Source organism: Rhinolophus sinicus, chromosome 18 (genome assembly GCF_057876585.1).
Source record: "Rhinolophus sinicus isolate RSI-liver-muscle chromosome 18, RSI-T2T, whole genome shotgun sequence".
Classification (NCBI taxonomy): Eukaryota; Metazoa; Chordata; class Mammalia; order Chiroptera; family Rhinolophidae; genus Rhinolophus; species Rhinolophus sinicus.
In genome coordinates this window covers 8,978,861-9,002,805 of record NC_142518.1, presented here as the reverse complement: position 1 = coordinate 9,002,805, position 23,945 = coordinate 8,978,861, and the positions used below count along the sequence as shown (strand labels likewise).

Sequence of the window (23,945 nt, the reverse complement as noted above, 5' to 3'; positions counted from 1 at the left end):
GTTAACAAGCGGTTGCTTTGTCTCCAGTCACATCTTACTGCCAGCAACATTCTCGCCGATTCACACTCTGGAGCACTAAAATATCTGTACGTGCTTCTGATCCATCTAAACTTGATTTATTCTAAATGCCAATTGTATTAGGAGTGAAACGTGGGATGTTTCCCACACGCTCTTTTGTGAAAAAGGTTGTATTGATTTTTTTAAGGATAAATGTAATTTTTGAATACAACCCTTATTCGCCTGAAAAGTACTTAGGTGGTTTGGATATTAAAAACCAAGAGGAATTTTCCTGAGAAAACATTAACCGTGGGCACATTCTATGTGGCATACCTGTTTCGCTTGCATTGTAAATAGTGCTAATATTGGGAAATGTGATTTACATCTGTGGGCGAGCAGGCTCTAAAATTCTGTGCTCTACAATTAGTCAGATTTATCTGTTGACTCACAGACTGTGCTGGAGAACTGTGGGCTTTCCCTGAAGGGAAACGTTGAAAACATTACCTCCAGGTATAAAACATTTCCATTATGTTGAAAACATATGGCAAGATCAGAGCACAACATGCCATTTTGGAGGATTGGCCATCCCCCCCAAAAAAGGAAAGTGGAGGAGGTAGGAAAACACCTTCAAATACCACAATCAGATTTAATCCTTTACTTTCTGGGGTCAGGGTGTGGGCAGGGGGGAGGTGAGAGAGACCAGAAGAAATACCCTCCTGGGCTCTCTCCACGTGTAAAGAAACCACTCAGTTTAGGAGACACGACCCTCGCCACAAGCCCTGGAATGTAGTTTCTAACCCTTTACATGCATGAATCTAACAATGGCATTGCAAGTCAGGTGCTGCTGTCATTATTGCTATTATAGACGGAGAAACCGAGACTCGGAGAGCTGAAGGAACAGGAACAGAAAGTGATACATTGGAGACTTGAATCCAGGCCTGTCCAGTGCTAAAGCCTGTGCTCTTAACCACGGTGATCACACCTTATGGTGTGCATGCTGTGCTTAACTCTGGTTTGTAACTGGATGTGCAATGTTGTTGAATTTGTAGCTAGTAACCTGGTGAATTTGGACACATTTTTAACTCATAACATTTTTTATCCATGTTTCTAGAGTCCATTTTTGCCCCTGTCTTTGTCCAGGCTAGTTCTCCTTTGCGTAAGTTCTGTTCAGCAGTATATGGATCTTGTCAGGTTTCAACAGGAATATTTAATTCTAAAACTTCAGAGCTCACCCCTCTCTCATCTCCCTCTAATCTCTTCTGTACTCTGTAGCCAGAATTACGTTCTGAAATGCAAAATTGATCCTGCCCTTCTCCTGCTTAAAACCTTGTAAGGACGTGCCATTACTTATAAGAGAAATCCAAGATCCTTAACCAGGCATGGGACTTTATATTTTTATCCGTGCTTTGCTCTCCAGCCTAATTTCTCATTTCTATTCCAGAATAAAATCCAACCGTTTGAAACTATCTGCAGCCGGCATCGTTTCTCTGTGAAGGGGGATGTGGAACACCGAGAGTTTTGACTGAAATGATTTAGTAAACATACACCCATAGAATCAGAGATCCCCAGAAGGCTGCAAATATATCTCCAATGTGCCCCCTATTAGAAGCCCCAAAGGAACCCAAATATATTCATAGTGAGTTGTTGTTAAGACTGTTTATTAAAAACCCAGAGTCCCCAGTCATCAGTCGTAAGGCTGTCATTGGGTTTGGAGGTAAACAGAGACTCCCAGCAAAACAGTGAGTTGTGTGTTTGTCCAACCAAGTGGGAAAGGTGACTGTTGTTGCCGAATTCTGAACAGCTTGAAAGAGAAAGAAGCTGAGGAGGTATAGCTGCAACCGAAGAAAGAGTAGTCTCTTCAGTGAGGCTAGAGAGGAATGATGTAAAATCAGCCTTAATTCGTTTGTAACCTGAGGTTGGGATCCTCTGGCTCGGGCAGTAACCCACAGGCTGGACAGAGCTGGGACACAGTACCTTGGGGTTGATTTGCAACCTACTGTGGCCTTGCCACTTCATTAACAGCTTGTTAAGTCAGTCCCCACAGACAATAAGAAAATTCCTGATGAGAGGGAAACAATGTGAGCAGTACTGAACATTACCTTGAGAGATACCTCCCAGGATCCGCTAACAGGACCTTTTTGCCTGTCTTGATGTGTCATGTTCAGATATTTAAGTCTACAGACCTTTACATGTGAGCCCATTTTAATGACACTGGAGAGCAAAACAGAAAAAGAAAGTTAGATCCATCCAAGGCTTTCCTGCGATCAATACCATAAATTACATTTTAGACCCTCCAGGTATTAATCTTCTGCTTTGTTTCAGAAAAGCAATTCCATTTTCCTAGCATGGTCTCTTAGAAATAATACTGCTTCTCCATGGTTCTTTTGAAATTTTCCCCCCTCAGGGAGAAAGAAAGGCAAGCTCTTTCCTTTTCACCTCCCTTGCTCCTACAGCCCTTATCTCTCTTAAATTGAATGTTCATTGATGCTCTAAAAATACTACGCACAGAGAAAGGGCAGATGTGAAAATATTTTTTAATATTAACAGCTTGAATATAAGCTGTTTTCAGTGCTTTCTGACACTCCTTGTTTTCATTATTTTGTTTAACAAATATTCATTGTGTTGCCTAAAAATATTTTTTGCTGAAATAATATAATGCTAATAATATTTGTTGAACACTTGTTAAGGGCTAATGATTGTTCTAAGCACTTGACATGAATTGACTAATTTAAATTCCTTTAGAATTCTGTGAAATAGGTATTATTTACACATTAGAACTCTGATGCATAGACAGTTTTGAACCTTTGCCCAGAGGCTCACAGCTAGTAAAAGCAGAACTGAGATTTGATCCCAGGCAATCTCACACCAGCAATTGCATGCTCAACCACTAAGCAAGATCTGGCTGAATCTGTATGTACCTTACACTGGGCTAGGTACCTGGAAGGCTGTACAAAATTAGACACAATGGATACCCGTATTGGGCAGAATAGTGTTCCCCCAAAATTCATGTCCGCTTGGGATTTCAGAATGTGACCTCATTTGGAAATAGGGTCTTTGCAGATAAAATTAGTTAAGATGAAGTCATACTGGATTAAGGTGGACCCTATAAATTGTCCTTATAAGCCGAGGGAGATTTGCAAACAGACAGATACACAGAAGGAAGACAGCCATGTGAAGATGGAGGCAGAGATTGGAGTGATGCAGCTACAAGCTAAGAATGCCAAGAACTGTCAGCAGCCTCCAGAAGCTAGGAAGAGGCAAGGAAGTATTCTTCTCTAGAGCCTTCAGAGGAAACATGGCCCAGAACTGTGGGCTACTGCCGGAGCCAGAGGATCCCAAACCTCAGGTTACAAACGAATTAAGGCTGGTTTTACATCATTCCTCTCTAGCCTCACTGAGGAGATGATAGGCTTTGAGTGGTGTCATTATTAATTAAAGGTGGGGAGGAAGAGAAATGAGAACTAATATTTACTCAATACCCATTAAGTGGCAGCTAACCAATCAATTTAGTCCTTACCTACAATTGTATGAGGTAGATATTACTATGTTGTATTTTACAGTAGCTTCAGTCCTGGGCCATTAAAGCATTACCCAAGGACACCCTGCAAATTTGAGACAGAGGGAGAATTTGAACTCACATCTGACCCCACAAACTATGCCTTTACCACCATGCCACCTGCCTACTGGAAGAATGGGCAAATAATCATGTGGACATAGAATAATTTAAAGGAGAGAAATTGCCCTTTCTAACTTTCTCTACTTGGGATACATGGGAAAAAGCTCATGGGAGTTATTAGAAAAGAACCAGGATAGAATTCATGGGATTTGGGTTCTGAGCCCAAAGTTACATGAACACACTGTGTGATACGGGGCACGTCATGTTATTGCTCTGGGTCTTGGTCCTGTTAAGGTATGACATTAACAGTCAGATATTAGGTAAGGATTAACTTTGAATGGTATTTGTTAGAAAAATTATCTGAAACTTAGAAATAGGCAAAAAAAAAAAAAAAAAAAAAAAAAAAAGCTTACAGGTACTCTTTCAGTGCGGTATTGGGCTTCACATTGTATTGTCTGGGCTATTTTACTGCTCCGTAGAGGCAGAAGAGAACGTGTCGAATTTTGTCCAATGGAAGTGCAAGTAGTTTCTGTCCAAAGAAGAGATAACCCCAAAGGTTACTGTTTATGGCCTTGATGGATATCAACCACTTTTGTATCTAACCCAGGAAACTTATCCTAACATTGCTTATAAATACCTAATTTCTCAAGTGCTTTTTGGATTGGTTTTAGCGGTTTACTGTTTTTTAAAATCAATTCATAAGTTAAATACAATTTTTGACATGTTAATTTTATATTTGCATGAGAATCGTGATTTTATCTTTTTGAAAATTATGCTTGGAGAGTATTTAGATAGAAAGCCTCAAATCTACAACCATTCTGGAATCTCTGGGTCCTCAGAGAGGAAGGCCAGTGTGATTACACGCTTCACAAAGAGCACCACCAAGCTTTGCTCACCTCTTTGGAGGTGCAGTCACCTATTTATAACTCATTTGTGCCAAAGTGATAATGTACTTTTAAATGCTGGCTCATGGTCTACAAACATCTAATGCACACTACCCTCAGCTTGAAGGAAACTATATTCGTTGTTATTTCTAAAGTGCATTTGCACCAAAGTAGGACTATTGCATCTTATGTGGGGGCATGTGTGACCATGTGAAGGTCCCTCCTTCAAAAATTGAAATAAACTTTGTAAATTGAATTCCATTGGTCTTTTTTTCAACCCCAGTATCTTTTAGGCCATTCAGTCACACAACATAGTGACTGAAGGTGTTCTTCATGGTGTATGGACAATTTTGAGGTATTTCTCTTAAGGATTTTCAACAGAAAGATTCGATTATATGCCTTCCTTTATCAATTTATTGCGTCATCCATGAGGGTGGGTCAGAGGTACCGTGACTTTTTATTTCCAACTTTCATTTTCCTAGATAGTGTGGTTATAGTGAACGGCTATAGGAAACTGCTGAATGTCCAACTTCTAACGTGGTAGGTGACTTTGGGTGAGGCATTGAACTCGTAGAGCTTCTGTTTACCTATTGATAGATAAGGATGGATATTGATTCTTTGTAATCTGGCCACCTTGGATGATCATTAGAATTGAATGCTATTATAGATACCATAACATGCTGATATGTGGAAAGTACTATGTCAATATGAGGCTGTGGTGTTATCTTTAGTTCTTCTAGTTTGTGATCTATGAAGAGCGTGTATTACTTGAATCATTCAAATTATACTTAAAAAAAAGAAAACAAAAACCAAATTGATGAAAATAAGGAAAAGCTTAAAGGAGACGTTGAAAGTTGAAAAAGGAATATCTGGCAGACATATGATTTATATTCATCCCACAAATTGGCTTCAGGCTTAAACTAAGAAATGCATAAATTAAAATAAAATTTCCAAATAGATTTTTTTCCCAAAGCTGTGAATCATGCGGTATGGAATTTTGTGCTGTGGTTTAGTTAGAAATGTCCTGCTTTATATTAATGGAGTAAGCAAAATGTAAAATGATATTCATTTAATCATTCTTTAAAATTAAAGTTTATTGTGTTGACAATATTCATTTAATCTTTATTGGAAGTTTGACTTTCAGATTTTGGCAGCTCTGTTCAGTGGCATGGATGAGGAGCTTAATGCTAACACTGTTTAGAAGAATTTTTAAAAATCTACAACCAGTCTGGTTTGTAGCATCTATTTTGAGCCAAGTTGTTTGAAAATACCATAAAGAATCTTAAGCCTTAAGTCATCTTGATGTGTTCTTAAAGCCCAGTGGTGGGAATTGAAAAATGTTTAAAAGACAAATCCCCCAGTAACCCATTATCTGATAAATGGTGGCAGTAGTTGGTTACCTCATATTATTGCTTGAGTGGGGAAAACTTACATAACTTTGTCAATAGGCACAGCTTATCCTCCTTCACCAACTTTTCCCTGGTGATAGGAATAATATTCACTGGGCACTTGAGCTTTGGCAGGCATTGCAGAGAGCTCATGGAAACATAGCCACAACAAGCTTCCTTCCAGAAGCTTCCAGTCTCATGAAAGCAGGAAGCACGTTCTCTCCCTCAGAGCCATGATTTTACTCTTAAAACTATTTTCCTTCAAATCCTGTTATGAAGAAAATGTCTTAAATAAAATCTCCCATAACATTATAGGGGAATTATCTATTTCATCAGACTATGTGACCCTCAAACTCCTTTCCCTGAGATTTTCATCTTATTTATGTAACCCATATCAGTACATTCAAGAGTTCTTTCCATTGAATGTAGACTAGAATTAGAGAAAAGCCAAGAATCCCTCTTGCCATCCACGACGTCTTTACCTACTTAAGTCGCTGGCAGATATGTTCAGAGGTGAATCCTTTTAAAATTTTCTAATGCGGGGACCATGGCTCCCAGAAAATTACATGGTATATACATTGAGTAGACATGGTCATTTAGTTGAGGATTTTCCCCCAAGGCACATCCCAAGTCTGCCATATGCAGCATCACGAGCTAGTGACCTAGCTCTTCCTAGGTCACTCATGGATTCAGGCCCATCTTTGGGAGGCATTTTAGCCTCAGTGTTACTGTTTTGTAGTGGGAGGAAGAGACTCAAGACCCATCAAAGACTTGGCTTATTTTTGGGGAGAGAAATGTGCAATAAGACAGAAATAGTGTTTCAGAAAGGATGACACAAAAAGCCTGGCATTAAGCTCGCCAGAGTTAGCACTGTGAAGCTTTTTACCCAGTGGATAACTAATACTAGTCATAATAACAATAATTTTGTTATTATCTATTAGTTATTGAGAATTTTCTATGTGTGAGACTCCGAGCTAATGGCTTTACTTGCATTTTTCTCAGTTTATCCTCTTCAAACTCTATGAAACAGGAACTACTCAGAAAAGTCAGGTAACCTATCCAAGATCAAACTGTTGATAGGTGGCTGGGCTAGTCTTCTTATCTCCAAAGTTCATGCTTTTAGCCATTCTGCAATATTCCTCCCTATGGAAATGATTCAGTATTTGAGCAGGTTTAAATGGCCATAAATATTGATTTATGAATTCACCTCTTCCTGAAAATGTTATAATGGAGATCTTTGGTTAAGGAAAATCTAGGTCAAGATGAGTTATCTCTATTTCACTGGGGTTCTCAGAAAGCTTTTTCATTTTGGAACTTCATTCCTGACAAAATCAAGCTGGGTAGGTGGACAGGTTGGTCTTTTGTATTTCTTTTCACTTTGAGATTCTATGATGCCTCAGTATTCTTGGAACATTTCTAGGTCTCATATGAAGTATCCAGTGTTAGATTCTGCTTACAATGACTGCTAATGCTTCCACGTCTCCATGTCCCTATTTCTACAGTGAGAATAACATATTTTTTCTTTCTTCTTGGGGCTACTCTAAGCTACTATTATACTACAAGAATAATATAATAGCCTTATAAATTCTTCAAGCTTATAAGGAAGACCAGAAACAAAAATCCAAGTTACAGTTGTCATCTAAATTATTCACATTGCAGTGCAAAAAGAGAAAGACTCATGGAGAAGTTTTGTGGCACACTCAGCTTTATTGAAATTGAACAAGTACTTTTTTTTAAATAATCCCTTTTACAGCACATGTAAAATTTAATTTTTTCATTATGTTTTTACAGGTTGTCTTTTATCTGAGTAAGCAAAAATATGTCTTTTATTTTTTTTTTCTTACTTAAAACATGTAGCCAGGATTCAAACCACGTAGCTCTGGTACCAAAAAGGCAACGGGTTATGAAAATCACAGTACAATTTTAAAATTCTTTAAGTTAGTTAAGGATATTTAAAACGATATTCACTTGGGTTGACAGTAGAAATCATGGGTCAGTTGACATTAGGACTAGTAGTTACACCTACAATGAGAGCAGTAATGGGAAGTTCAGGCTAACATGAGCTACACCATTCAGGACACACCATCTCCATAAATACTGTGGCCAAGAGGTTGCGATGGCTAAATGACACTTGAGCACTTCACACGTAAATACAGCCAAAGCGAAAAACATAGTGCGCTAACTTGGATCTAAAATAAAATGGGCGTTCATTTTTAAGAGGGTATACTATCAAATCAATTACACGAGACACAATTTAAACCCCAAAATTACATCTAGGAAAGAAAAAGAATAAAATGCACACCCACACAGACAGTAAAATAGAAATCTGTTCTTTGTGATTGGTGTTTATTTTTTGTTGCTTTTTTTGATAAGTAGAAATAATCTGTGACCCACAAAAGGATTTCTCTGGTGAAACACTAATTACAGACATTGTAAAGAACTTAGCTCAGGAGGCTTGTTTTAAAAATGAGGCAGCATTTTCCTGAAAAAAGTTTGGTCCTCAGCTCACTGTAGGCTAGTCACTATGGTCAGATGGTAAGCATTTTCCGTGTGTGTGTGTGTGTGTGTGTGTGTGTGTGTGTGTGTGTGTGTGTGTGTTTTAAGCTAACTTTTCAGTACCAGAATTTGTCAAAACCAAACCAAAACACAAATTGCACTCAAGAACTTGGCCTTGCGTATCATGTCTAATTGATGCATCATCTGAGAGAACAATGGTAAAGACTATGAAGGGAATTACGCTCACGTGATTCTGCAACACCTCAATTTTGTGCAAACATTTTCCTTCATTGCCAGATAACTTACAGGTGCCAGGAAACCTGCCCCATGGTCCTCCCTCCCCCATCCCCCAGTCTTCTCCTCTGTCAAAGTGATATAAAGACAATTTCACTGTGTATATACAAGCACAACACTTTAGGCAAGAAGGTCCCAGGGTCTGAAGGGCACATCTATTTCTTGTGGACATCCTCATGCCGAATGATCTTGTATGTGATCCAGTAGAAGATGTTGAAAATGAGGAAGGCCAATGGGAAGGCAGCTCGAGATATTGTGTCAATCCTTTTTGCCCGGTCCACAAACTTCTTCTTGATGGCATCTGCATCTTTCGGGGGTGCTGGGAGCGGGTTGGCAGGTGTGGCCTTGACAGCTGTTCCATCCTTCACTTGGAGGCAATGACCCATCCCATAACCACTGAAATTAAAACGACTTTCACGAGTAACATCTTCTTCCTGGGAAAATAAAGACAAAGGAAGCACACATTGGTTGTCAGTCAAATCAGACGGAAGATGCTTAAAATTCTTCAGAAGTAAAAGATAAATCACAGTTAACTGGTGGCATGGGAGGCTTTTGGGCTGGGTAGTTTTCTTTCAAGTTTAACTCCATTATTCATGGAATAGATACAGTTCATTAACTTTTCAGGCTGAGAAATTAAGGGTAAGACTAATGACTTTGTGGTCATTTTCATTAATTAACGAACAGAGGGTGGGGATGGGAGATGAGTGTAAGGGGAATCAAATATATGGTGATGGAAGGAGAACTGACTCTGGGTGGTGAACACACAATGGGATTTATAGATGATGTAATACAGAATTGTACACCTGAAATCTATGTAATTTTACTAACAATTGTCACCTCATTAAATTGAAAAAACAAACAAACAGAAAGACCTATGTTATATTTAGCACTGACTGTCCCAAAATCATGTTTATTAATCTATAGCTTTGATTACACTGTTTTAAAGCCAAGTCTCCAAATCCCAAAAGTACACTCTAAATCTCTCGTGGACCACTTGTTCATTTCCTTCCTTCCTTCCTTCCTTCCTTCCTTCCTTCCTTCCTTCCTTCCTCCCTCCCTCCCTCCCTCCCTCCCTCCCTCCCTCCCTCCCTTCCTTCCTTCCTTCAAAAAAGTGTGTACTGAACCCCTGCTATGTACCTGGCCCTGTGCTAGAAATTTCTAGTACTATGGCCCACCCATTCACAACCCAGTTCCATCTATTAACATTGATTTTAATAGTAGATGTAAGATTAGCCTTTAAATGTATATGTTTCCCCTCCAACCCTCTAATTCATTTTGGTTATATGGCAGAGATTAAATAGTCATTATTTGCTGTTGAATATTTCTACCATGGCTAATTTTTCTGCTGTCCATTTTTATCATTGATTCTTTGGCTGATTATTTATCTCTACCATATTTAAACATTTTAGCTGATGTCAGTAGTATTTTGTGTTGATTATTTCTACATGAATTGGATAAAAGACTGAAAAATTGTATTTATTTCTGGGAGTAAAGAGTAAATACCCTTAGTAGAGACAAATGTATAGACTCTGGGTGTGAGGTTGCGTCAAAATGGTGGGGTTGAAAAGGCAGGATTGAAATGACCTACTTAATAAAAATTTAGTTGTAAATAGCCATCAATTGAATCTCCTTCTGCAACTAGATTATTGCCTTCCACGACACTATGCAAATCCTTTGAATAAGCAGAGGCACTGCTCTCTTTACCTTGCCAGATAATAATACTGGTTATATTTCCCAAAAGACATAAAAAATTGGTATTCATGTTTTATTTCATCAATGTTTGTTTCATGTCAATAGTGCCTTCGGCCACAGATAAAATATATAATGAAAGAAGGACTATTAACATAATATGAATGACAGCCCAACTGTAATCCAAATGGTACAGCAAGGACAAATTGTATCTTGTGTATTGAAATGAGTTTTGTAAGGTCAACAGGAGATCCCCGGATAGGTAAGGAAAGTAAGAAGAGTATTTCAGTTAATTATACTTTATCCTATACAAAATGGGGAGTAAGAGAGTGTGTGGTTTAAAGAAGTGCAAGGACTTCAGAATGCTTAGACTACATTATAGTATATGTACTCGGATGGTGACTACAGAACCTGGAAGGAAAGGCAGATTGGATTCCATGTGGCTCACTTAGCGAGATTAGTAACACGTAGCCTGAACATGAAGAGGAGAATCCAACAGAGTCCTCGAGGCCTTTGGCTTACCGGCACTGCCCCCCGTAATCCAGTACCTCTGATGAGGCCAGCCCTAAACGTGGCTACTCGTTGCGTTGCAACCTGCCAATGACTAGGGGGGATTCGAGCTGGAGAGAGAGCAGATGTGAGTCATTGCCAAACACTCCATGTCACCCTTCACTGTATAGATCAGATCTCTAGGAAAATCAGGCTAGAAAACAGAAGGCTCATTTACCTGATGCATTAGATCTTATCAATGAATGCATCTAGTACTACCAATAGCAGACAGTAATCATAACTTTCAATCAGCCCATTTATGTCAGGAAGATCAGGCCAAAGCTCTTATAATAAAGTGACCGTAAAACTACTTTATAAAACCATCTGCCCAGTACTTTTATTTATATGGGACTGTCCTATACAAGTTGGTTCAAGATACTCTGTCTCATTTCTTAACAAAATTTATTGAGAGATTTTTCATTCAACAATGAATTGTTCAGTGCTGAATCTATGGCAAGCATTATGCTGGGTGCTGGGAGAGAGTTGACGAAGTTGGACAAGGGCCCTACCTGCATGGGGCTTTCAGAAACCAGTGGAAGAAGCAACCTAAAGGCATTATCATGCAAGGAAGCTGGCAAAGAAGACTAGACTACTGACATTAGAGTTCTTCCATGTACTCAGCTATACAAGCTCAATATGAAGATGTAAATTGGGCTCAGATTCAGGTATTCAGTCGGTTTTCTTTGCCTTAAAATCTGAATGAGATATTTCATGGATGTAAAAGTTTCAATTTAGTGTAGTATTTCAAAAGATGGAATAAACAGATATTAATCATTGCAGTGTCATTGGAACATGTATTGAGTACTTTGCAAAAAAGGAAGCACAGAGATCATTGGGGGAGGGCATGTGCTTATCACATGGGTTATAGCCCTTCTTGGACATCCTATTACTAATTGGTAATTAAGTCTCAACCAGTGAGAGAAGTAGAAACGGTGCCAGTGGTTTAGTAAAGAGAGATCCACACTAGGAATTTTGGGTATTTGGGTTCTAGGCCTGGCTCCAAGGGTTATAAGCTGTGTTGATCTTAGGGAAGATATTTATTCTCTCAGGGATCTCATTCCCAAAATGTTGAGGCTGGACTGGATCGGTGTGTCTCAGCTTTGGCTGCCAGGGAACATTTGTGAATATACGTATGCCTGCCTCCCCTCTCAGCCCCTTCCAGACCAACTGAATGAGAATCTCTGGGAATGAGAACTGAGAATCTGTAGTTTTAAAAACCCAGCGACTCTAATGCAAAAGGTTGGAAACCAGTGGCCTACATGAGCTCTAATGTCCAGCTCTAAAATGCTGAACCTACTCTATATTACTGAGTCTAAAATTACTTTTCAAATGGAAACAATCCCTTGAAAAACATTTCCCCTTATCTGCCTAAATTTACCGGCTGTTTATCCTTCTCATAGCTATAGAATCTTGTAAATTGCTGTTCTTACCTCTATAAACATTTAAAAACTCATGATTAAGCATATAGTTTACTGCTTAAGTGAGATAAGATTATTTTAAAATTCCTGGGCCCCTGAAGAAGTAGGAAGGGTAGTTAGCTGGTGACCTGTGTTTAGCATATAAAACAAAAGGAAATTCAAATACACATGTCCATGTTTCTTTTTAGATTGACTCAGTCATTTAATGTCTATGGTCTTTCTTCACGTACTATGAATGGGCAGCTGAATAGGTCAACTCGTTCCCTTAACTACCAGAGCTAGAACAGAATGATGCCAGGTTAGGTTATCATTATGTAGTGTATTTCCATGCAAACTGTGGGTGCTTAATAAGTGTTTGTTGAATAATGAACAGAAGGGAATTTAAAGAGGTTTTGCTCTATGGTTGAAAATAGTTTCCTTATTCATTCAACATTATTTCAAATTGTGCTTCTTAGCATAGTTGCAGCTAATTAAATCAATTCTTTAAAACTCTTCACCACAAAAATAAATCTGTCGTAGGTAGAAATTATCCATTTAATGTTTCATACACAGGAGATATGAATGCTAGTTTAAGGTCCTCTTATTTACCATTATGACTCATTCAGTGCCTTAAATATAGAACCTTAAATTATCCACATCAAAGGGTATGGTTTTGATTCAGAAAACGTAATTGCAACCAATTTGAAGTTTTGTGTTATAAAGAAGGACTAATTGCCTTTATAGCAGGTTCAGAATAAAATGTTATGGTAATATGGCAAGATTCCTATATGAGGGCAAAATGCAGATGAGGCTGAGCCATGGATAAACTGAAGCTAAAATAAAAAACAATCCGTAGGCACAGCTTAGTTGAACGTATTCACAGGGAGAGTCAGTTAGATCTTCTCAGTAAGAATAGAATTTTAGGCATATATTATCCATTTCTTCTCATTATCCAGGAAACCAGTTAGTTAATTATTGCTGCTGACCAGCCATCTTCAGTAACTTGAAGTAGAAAACATTTCTGGCTCACTCTGTTTTGTTAGTCACTGATTAAATTCCCACAGGAAATGAATCATCCAGTCAAAATTTCAATATATACAATTTCTATATCCCACTTTGCTAAAATCTTAAATCTTGTCTGCTGTATGAAGCACTGCCATGGCACTATGCAACTCATTTGAGACTTGTTTATTTTATGCAATTTCACTTATTATAAAATTTACGCATTCCTGTGTTTGGAATAACTCTTGTCTAGATGTGAAATTGGACCTAAAGCATCACCAGAATTGCATTGTAGTGAATTGTTTGTGAAAAGAAAATGATTTCATGTATTTGATCCCTTTCACCCTCATCTCCCACCCACTTCTTCCCCTACCCACTGGTAACCACTAAACTATTGTCTGTCTATGAATTTTTGTTCTTCATTTGTTTGTCTTGTTCCTTTGTTTTCAGTTTTATATACCACATAGACTTTAATTTAAAAAAAAGAAAATAATTTCAATATAATTTAAAAATTTGGTACTTAATAAAATGAAAGATTTTAGCAGAGCGCATAGTTTCAATTATTCTTTCATGCACTAGAGAGAAGGAAATAAAGACTCCTGAAAATTGGGGTAAGGGAAAATTCTTTCCATCACATTTCTCACCCAGATTCTATGATTGGATTGAGTCTCCCTTCTTTTGGAATAAGAAATTTCTCAGTTGGAACAGAGGTTGTAGTGAGCCTCGATCAATGCCACGACATAATGGGGTCTCCAGCCCTCTTTAGGAAACAGTATGAGTCCAAACACACACACAAAAAGGCCCCTGAGCAAATGAAGGCTGGATGATGCTTAATCGTAGGCCTGCCAGTTTCTATCACCTGGACTTGGGGAAGTGGGATGGCCTTGAGAAATGTGCCATTGTAGCCTCAGTTTCACCCGCTGTATCACGGGACTTGGGAATAGATGTGAATAATAAATAGATGTCGTTTATTGATTATGACTGTATACCATGCACTTAAAACTGCAGTCAATACTCTCAGCAAACCTACTCTACAAATCACATGCTTCCTGTGGAAATGGAGACTGAGAGAAGTTACCTGGCTTCCTAAAGTTATATTGCTAATAAATATTGAAGCTGAGATGGAAATCCACGTCTGTCTAATTCCAAAGACTCTGGAAGTCTTTGATTTTTATGAACTTGCCCCTATAAAATCCCAAAAGGCTTCCATTCAAGATTATGGATGAAGCTCTGACTGAACTTTGTAGAACAACGAAGTTGAAATAAAGTAAACCAAATATAACCCCTTGTTGTTTAATGACGTGTGGTAAAATGAATTAAAACGATCAGTGTCATTTTGGGAAGACAGTGAACACAGTTTTTCCAACGGAAAGTATATCGGTGGATCATCTCTTTTTCATTGAAGGATATAACTATTATTGATTTTTGAAGAAGAGACTTCTGATATTCATTTCTTGAGCACTTGCCATCCATGTATTTATATTTCCAACAGATATTCATTGGGTGTCCATGATGTGCCAGGTTTGTGGTGGGGATACCGCAATGAACAAGAAGACAAAGCCTCTGCTTTTTGGGAGTTTACATTCTAGTGGGGAACACAGATAGTGACATGTAAAAAAATGATACACAAATATGCAAACATATACATATATATGTGTATATGTATACATAAGACAATGCCACATTCACACACACGCACACACAGAGATAATGATGGATGCTTTGAAGAAAAACAAGAGACTTGAGAGAGGTTAGTGGCAGGGAAATTGATGTTTTAGATTGAGTGATCAGAAAAGGTCCAAGGGGATGCCAGGCACTATGCCACGTGCTGGGGATCCAGTGGTGAGCAAAATAAATCCAATTCTTGCCTTCAAGGAGTTGGCAACCTCGAGACGAAGAGAAAAATAAAATAATCGCACAAATACATAATTACTAGCTATGATAAGGGCTCTGAAGGAAAATTATAGGGTGCTATGAGAACTTATTAATGGGGGTCCAGGTCTAATCTGACAGATAGAAGCTTTTCCCTGTAGAAGTGATATTTCATTAGAGATATGAAAAATGAGAGGCATTTAAGAAGTGAAAGCAGAGTTGGGAGATGTCTGAGATGGGAGGGTTTGCTGTAACAGATGGTAGTATAGCTCCTGAAATGCAGGGGGAAGGTGGGGTGAGAAGTTTCAGAAATGACCAGGGGCTAGATTCTGTAGGGCCTTGCAAACCATCTGCCTGTTTGGAGCTTGATTTTAAGAACCAAGGGAAAGAAAAGATGAATAAGACCTTGGCTGTTGGGGGTGGGGGACATAGAGAACTAAATAGAGTAGAAGAGAGAGATTCTTGGGGTATGTACAGAGCTTTGTTGGTGTTTAGAGGAGCCTGAAGTCTCCAGAGTTGGTGAGGTTATACTGCTGAGATACACAAATCACCTATGATTCCCCTAATTTGAAAAAGACTGTAGCTATCTGTTGGATTTTAGTATTCATTTCTAATTTTGCGTTTTACTATTATTTTTAAAGGTTTGCTTCCCAATCCTATTGAAGAATAGGTAGTCAGGGACTGGATTTTGATAGCTGATTTCCACTGTTGTCTTCACTCACTGGAGGGTGAGCTGCTGGGAGCGTGCCCACATCATCTCTGTCGCCATATTTCCTAGTACAACGCTGGCCCCATGGTAGTTATTCAGTAACTGTGCTTGGAATAACCCTCTTGATCTCGAGTAATGGCTCAGAAAGGTTGTGCTCCCTGTGGGAGAGGAGGGGACAGCGATTATCTCCTAGCTGACTTCTCTTTGGCAATTGCAGTCCTTTCTGCAGACTCTGGATCAATCTTCCCCAAAGAACTTCCATTCTATCGCTCTCACTACAGACTCAGCCTTGATATTGTAGAGGAGCAGAGGAAAACACGGGGATAGCATCTGAAAGGCTTGAGTTGAATTCACAACTTCACTGCCTCCTAGATGTGTGAGTTTAGGACAGTTCCTCAACTTTTTGTTCTTCTACTTTCTCGTCTTTAAAATGAAGAGATTAGCCATTTGTCCGTTTTCTGAGTTTGAGTATAGTCCTATAATGCTGGCTGGCATATTGCCTTAAGGCTAATCCCTAGCTGGTTGATATGGTTAAGACTTTTCTTCCCAACCATAGAGTAGACAGCATGCAAATAAGATCTTAATGTCTTTATCCTACTCCTGCCCTGATACCTACTACCAGGGTTGGCTTCAAGAGAGTGCATACTGTGCAGTTGCACTAACGCTCTGTTGTAGCCATCTTGAAATTCATCATAATTTTTGAACAAGGACCCCACATTTTCATTTTGCATTGGGTCCCACAAATTTTGAAGCCAGCCCTGCTTTCTGCTGTAGTAGAATTGATGGAATGCCATTGGCCGATTACTTCCATTTCCAGCCTTAATACTTTAAAAAAGTTTTTCATCTCCTTAATGACCACTCCCAAGCTCCTGTGTGTGACATTCAAGGATCCCTATGTCCTGCCTTTTACCTACGTCTCGGGGTTTCATGATCTTTGACTTTAGTCGACTGCCTCCCTTTGTATAGACTGCCCCTCACCTCTCTTCACCTGTCAAGTTCCTGTATGTCCTTCAAGACTCCACTCTGCCATCTTCCCATTCAGGATGTCTTTTCTTGACCCCTGAGCCTGGGCCATGGGTTTCTCCTCCGCTCCTGTAGTACGTGGTACATGCTTCCATAATGGAATGTGCTGCACCATATTAAAATCAGCTGTTTACATGTCAGCCTCTTTTGTGTAACCTTCAAGTGCAAGGATCCAGTTTTGTGTGTCTCGATAGCCCCAGTACCTAGAACAACACTTGGCTGAAGCTTTCTATATTGAATATATAAACTCTTATAAATGAATGGTAGAAAAAAAAATGTTTTGTAATATGAAGAATACTTTCCTTGCTTATTGATTATGTGGCTTATTTTTGCATATTGAATTCATATCATATTAGGGCAAACCTAAACCTATTGCCACTGAGGTATTTATGATCTCTATTTGAAACAGTGTCCACTTTTTTTGCCCAGTGTTAAGCTAGTGAGCAGCCCAGATAGTGTGAAAATATGTAACATTAGATCCCCCTTATTAACTAAGTGAAAAAAATGTTTGTTGCTTTGCCAAGAAAATAAATAGAATAGACAAACACTCTAGAACACAAAGAAATATTTTTGTCATTTATGTATCTATTGGCAAATCAAAATAATAAAGCTAGGTTAATGAAAAGTCAGAATGTAATAGCTCTATGCAAATATTTCACCAAATAAGTTAGACCTTACCAATTGTTATCCACAGCGAAGACTAAGGAGTGTTTGCATGACATTAAGGGTCTTTGAACCATAGGCCATCTATTTGGGTTTGGTGAAGAGAGTACAGTTCCTGTAAATCTATGGTTATCACCAGTTTTAAGTCTTGAAATACTAATTAATGAAGCATGTGCCCCCACAAAGCTCATAAATTAATACCTGTACTGTGGTGCTGTTCACCACTTAGCTATCATTACACAAAATCTCCTTCATTGCCTCGATCACCCATGTTAAGTGATGTTACATTTTTTTTCCTGTTTTGGAAAGCCAGCAGAGCCTATTATTCAGGACAAAGCTTACCTCCAAGAACAAGGGGAAAATATGTGGACAAGGGAGGACAAACAGAATTCAGCTGTAGTGTGATCAGGGATCCCGGAAGTGATGTTGCCACAGCCTACAAACACATTGCAAGGGTTGGGACACAGGGAGTAGAGTTGGCTAAGACTTCCAGTTACCTCCCAAAACCCACGTTGCTTTCTTTGGCCAGTGGTCATTCTTCCTTTAGCTCAGGGTTGCTTCACCCTGGCACTGTGGACATTTGAGACCAGGTAACTTTTTGTGGTATGGAACTGGGCTGTGTATTTCAAGATGTTGAGCAGCCTCCTTGGCCTCTGCCCACTAGATGCAAGGAGCACCCTTTCCCCTCTGCTGTTGTGACAATGAAAAATGTCTCCAGACACTGCCTAATGTGTCCTGGGGGAGGGGCAAAATCCCCCCTACTTAAGAAGCCCTGCTTTAGCTAGTCACACGTGTGGACTTGCAGAGACTGCATTTTCTAGCCTCCTTGCACATCTAGTGTCAGGAAGTCCCATCAGCTCAATCTCCAAAGCAGAATCTAGTCACGTCTTCACCACCCCCAACACTACATGCTGGTCTGAGCCACCCAGTGGTGGCTCATCGAATCATTCCCACCAGAATTATGGTATTCTTCTACCTGCTCCCCTGGCTTCTAGACCGTCCTTCCCAACAGTAAGGTCTGCTCTCAACACAGCTGCTGGAGGGATCCTCTTAAAGCAGGGGTGTCCAAACTTTTTTCAACGTTTTTCATCAAGGGCCATATGCGGTAAAATACACAAACAGCTGGGCCACTCACTCGAGGTGAAGTACATATTGCCTCACCTGGTTTATTTAAGTAAACTAAATATATTTTTGGAATTTGCTGCAGGCCAATTAACAATGGATTGCGGGCCGCAGTTTGGACACCCCTGTCTTAAAGTGTGTCAAGTCAGATCTTGGTCAGCTCAGAACTCTCCAATGGCTCTCCCCTCACTCAGTAAAAGACAAGTCCTTCTAATTTTCTAAAGTGAAATATGTACTTCACTGTACTTTGCACCACACCATATTTTTAATGGACTGGAAGTAATTATTTAAAATAACTGTCTGAGTTCTGGCTCAAATCTCTATACAGCACAAATGTTTTCACTTAATGTCAGTCTGAGAGAGTAGTTCAAAAATCGATTATGTGGTTGTGATATTTCGATTCCTCAAGAGGGAAGCAATACCTTGTATATACAAATTTTTTCTAGTAGACTTTGTTAATTTTAGTCTAGCTAGAATGCTCAGAAGACACAGTACATTCTAAGAAGCATGAAGGCGAACATCCTCCATCTGGAATATGAGCTGTTCGATTATTAACATCGTTTGCCATCTGTTCAGGGTGCAAAGTGACTGTTGAGACTGTGGACACAGCACACACTGGCGGGGGCAGGTGATTCGGGGATGAGCCCGCAGCCAAACTGAAAGCAATAATAATGACAGCAGCAGCAACAAGTCACCGCAAGCATTGGTTTGCTTTCTGACGTGGAGAATCACGACTGCCAAATTCCCCAGACCACTATTGTTCTTCAATCTATAGATATATGTGCACACTTCAATCTATACCGTGTTTCCCCGAAAATAACCTAGCCAGACAATCAGCTCTAATGCGTCTTTTGGAGCAAAAATTAATATAAAACCCGGTATTATATTATATTATATTATATTATATTATATTATATTATATTATATTATATTATATTATATTATATTAAAGACCCTGTCTTATATTATAGTAAAATAAGTCCGAGTCTTATATTAATTTTTGCTCCAAAAGATGCGTTAAAGCTGATTGTCTGGCCAGGTCTTATTTTCAGGCAAACACGGTATGTTACAGAAAAGCGACCCATGGAAAGGCAGCTTCGTTTTGTTAACCGAGCCCTCTTTCTAGTGCAGCTACAGAGCAGCTCAGAGGCACTTACCCATGCCCTTTGGCCAGGAGTCAGTATCTTTTCATCTTCCTGTATTCTTAATCTGGGAGGATTTGTTATAGAACAGAAACCTACTCACGGTAGCTTAAATAAACGTATTTAACAAATGACTAATTCCCGTTGATAGATGAGTACTTCACTGCTTTCGATTAACACCTTCCATAAATAATTTAAAACTAAATTTGATATTGTTTTTTTCTGGAGTATTTTCAGCAATTCACAAAGCAATTTTAATTTCAAATGCTATTTTCCCTGCATATGAAAGAGGAAATTAGTAAGTGTACTTTTGTCTGTGTTTTACAACAATTAAACAATTCTGATACATCTGTCTGAAAAAAACAAACAAAAAAACCCAAATGTCATTTAGTGGTTGCCAGAGGGTAAGGGGGGTGGGGGGGGAGGTGAGGGTAAGGGGGATCGAATATATGGTGATGGAAGAACTGACTCTGGGTGATGAACACACAATGGGATTTATAGATGATGTAATACAGAATTGTACACCTGAAATCTATGTAATTTTACTAACAATTGTCACCCCAATAAATTTAATTAAAAAAAAAAAAAACAAAAAAAAACAGAAAAAAAAAAACCCAAATGACTATATAAATAATACTGTAATAACCATGTATGGTGTCAGAGGGGTACTAGATTTATTGGGGGGATCACTTTATAAGTTGTATACATGTGTAATCACTATGTTGTACACCTGAAACTAATATAATATTGTATGTCAACTGTAATTGAAAAATAAAAAAAATATTTAAAAAAAGAAATTACTATAAAAATTATTGGAAGAAAATCTTATGTGTCTCCCAGGATAGGGAAGCAGTGCTCTGTACAGGTAAGAAACCTGAGTTCTGGGTCCACAACTCCTAGTTTCAAATATTGGCTTTGCCACTAACCAGTGTGGGATCCGCGTAAGTCACTGAAACCTCTGCATGCCTCAATGTCTTCTGCAGTAAAAATGGAAAAAATGATCCCTTCCTTACAGGGTTTTTGAAAGGATTCAGTGAGATAATGCACATTAAGGGCTTATAACCGTGCCTGGTATATAGTAGGTACTCAATAAATGTTAGCAATGATGACAGTATTGACGATGGTGTAAGCAGGGCTCCCCAGCTCAGCAACTGCAATGAGCAAGTCAGAAAATGAGATTCTTGTCAGTCTCTCAGGGCTGTTATTCTCTCCCAGTTCTGCTTTCCTCCTTTCAGCGTCCTGTACTTATGCATGTTTCAACTGGGCCAACCCTATGGGAACCTTTTCAACTCAAGTCCTTATTATCATCTAATTAGAGTAACAGAAACTCTTCCTTGAAATTCTTGAAAGAGAGACTCTCGTTGGTATCCCAGTTTATGGACTGTTGTCCTTGGATCATTGGATAGGAAAAGGGGTAGGAGATACCCTCAGGACAGCCTAGGACAGGGTGAGGGGCAAGGGACGCCTTCCAGGGTGGTGAATGTTCCTGAAAGCACACCCCAGGAGGAACCGTAGAAGGAATGAGAGAGACTGGCCTGAAAACACAGGAGCTTGGCTCATATGGCAGGTCTTTTCAAAGGAGTGAAGAGCATTTCTACCAGTGGCTCCAAGCTTGCTAATCAGAAACAATTGGTTGACATTAGGGGGAGACAGAATTCAACTCCACATGAGGAAGAACTTTTAACAACTCTGACTGAACATGGCGCACAACACCTTGGAAGGTAATGAAGTTCTGATTACTAGAGATAGTCAAGTGTTTCATCGTCTGTTGGAGGTGTTGGGTATGGATGTAATGTGTGGGTTAGGGGAATAGGCGACCATTTTATGTCCCTTATAATTGTGGAAGTCTCTGATTGTACATGCACATTGCTAAGGTAAGAAGTCCAGAGGGCAAAGCACATTGACGATGCTGACCCAAGTCAGGAAAGATGTAGTCAACAAGCTGTGCCCTGCCATGACCCTCCTTGACCTCCTGGAAGTTTCTAGTCCTTCTGATCCCATTCTGAGAAACCTTGCTCTAATAATAATCAACCCACAGCAACAGCTTTGTTCAGATGTGTTTTCTCTTTCAATTATCTTTGGGTTGCAAAATATTTAATTTCACCATTTCTATGAGTTTCATTTAAGCAGCAAGTCTCTTGCTGTTGTTATCATTCTGAAGAGAATTCTAATATAGAATACATAAAATATATAATATAGAATAACAAAAACCCTAAAAGCGTAACCTCACATTATGTAAAGAATTAGGCAGTGAATGGATGTAGTTTTACAGGTCAACACACCATGTTCGTGGAGGCCTGTGTTTATTACATCCAGTTTTGATAGCCTAGAGGCCCCAAGTAATAATGTCAACCTTCCAAATAGCTGTCTCTTTCTTTCCCTCCCACTGCTCAATTTCTGCTGAAAGGAACTCAGAGAGAGAGGAGTCAACGCTGTTGGCTGTCAAAGTTTGGTGAGCTGTTTGTTTCAATAAACTCAAGAACTGAGAATTCAATCAATGGGATTGGATCTATATTTGGTCTTGTCCTTGATCCCTTCCTATCAACTTTGAAGAGACAGGTTAATGTCATGATGAAATCGCTCAGGTGTGACCTGGAGAAGCATTAGGAGGGGCAGTGAGGAATATCCTGAGGAAAGAGATGTCTGAGGACTATCACTTCATTTCTTTCCACAGCTGCAGAACAAGCATGTTTTCTACAGGTGAAAAACTGTAAACCCGCCTGCTCTGGCCAATCTTATTTCCTTCTGGATTTGAATGCTCCTGGTAAGTTAGGTTCTTCTCTGATGAATATGCACTGTTAGTGCTGTTTTAAAATTAGCAGTTACTAAAGCAGATGAGCACTGTAAGCCATCAGGAGGTACTTTCCTATTGCTTCTCCCAAGGACATTCAAAGCAGCGAAGTGAACCAGAAAGAGTCTATGCTTCATTATTCTGGTTTATTATTTAGTTTTGCAGATCCTCTATGTCCTAGCTCTCTCCTACTTCCCCTGCAACCGTTGTTCACTAGCACTTCAACTATAGCTTCTTGTAAACAACTTTTGCAAACAAAATTAAAGGAAAATAGAAAATAATGGATAAAATGAGCTTGTTTTGTAAATGTCTGCAGTGCATGTCCAAGATTTCCTCTTCTCTCACTACTGTGGTTACCAGATTTACGGTTTCAGACAGAAACCTGTCTGTAGGCCCAGAGGGAAGATTGATTGAGTAAACACAGAAGACAGAGAGACGGGGCACAATTCAAAAACACGGTACAGTACCTATTGATCTAATTGTTGACCAATTGAGTTTCTAGTTTAGAAGGTGCATGAAGGTACGAGCACAGTACTTGGCACATATTGGGGAGTCTGCCTTCATTTCCTTTTCAAAGATGTTGATGCAATAGTTATAATCAGGGGCAAAGAGGAAACCTTAGGTGGTTATAAGAAGATATGTTTTCATAGAAAACAGACAAGTCCTGGGTAAGTGTCTCTTTCTGCCCCCAACCCCCCGCCCCCGTGTATGCCTCCTTGTAAACAAGGCAGATGTCATGCCCAGTTGAAGATGGCAGAGCTTCTACACTGCAGGCTCAGCACACAGGGTCACGGCCATCACAGGTGGGGTGTGGACTGATAAGGCAAGGGAGAGGGGCTCAGTGAGCCTTAGTGAGGCCTAATAGTTAGTGCAAGTACACCTCGTCTCCCCGTCTTAGCAGCCAAATAGGGACCCCTGCTACTGGACCTGTCACTTATAAGGGTATCTGAGAAGCTTTAAGCCATAGAAGCTCAGGTGAACTTGTTTGCCTGGCCTGATACACCCTGAAAGCACTTTTTTTTTTTTTTGCCATGACTCAAAGTAGAAAATATATTTTCCATCACCAACCAGGTCACACACACTCCCTCACATATGAATATGCCTAACAGAAACAAAAGTTTCGCAAAGTGGTATTTACTGTTCCAAAGCAGGATGCACTCTGATATTTTCTAATATTTTTTCTACTTTTTCAAAAAAGCTGGTGGCGAGCCACTAAACTGACTTCATGACCCACAAGTCAGTCACACCCCACAGTTTGAAAGGCACTGTGTTTAATGGTCTTCATTGATTTCATTCATCAAGTATTTACTG

The 23,945-nt window shown here is 39.3% G+C and overlaps 1 protein-coding gene across 3 annotated transcripts in view; it reads right to left on the bottom strand.

The window, feature by feature from the left end:
* Positions 1-7,568: 7,568 nt before the first annotated feature.
* The window catches only part of GLRA2 (glycine receptor alpha 2), a 191,545-nt gene continuing 175,168 nt past the window's right edge, over positions 7,569-23,945 (bottom strand). For 2 of the 3 annotated variants that reach the window (XM_019746238.3, XM_019746239.3), the window contains one exon: positions 7,569-9,109. In XM_019746238.3, coding sequence (XP_019601797.1) covers positions 8,831-9,109 — 279 coding nt within the window. In that variant the 3' untranslated portion in view covers positions 7,569-8,830. The remainder of the gene's footprint in view (positions 9,110-23,945) is intronic. The other variant, XM_088794847.1, reaches the window with a different exon arrangement.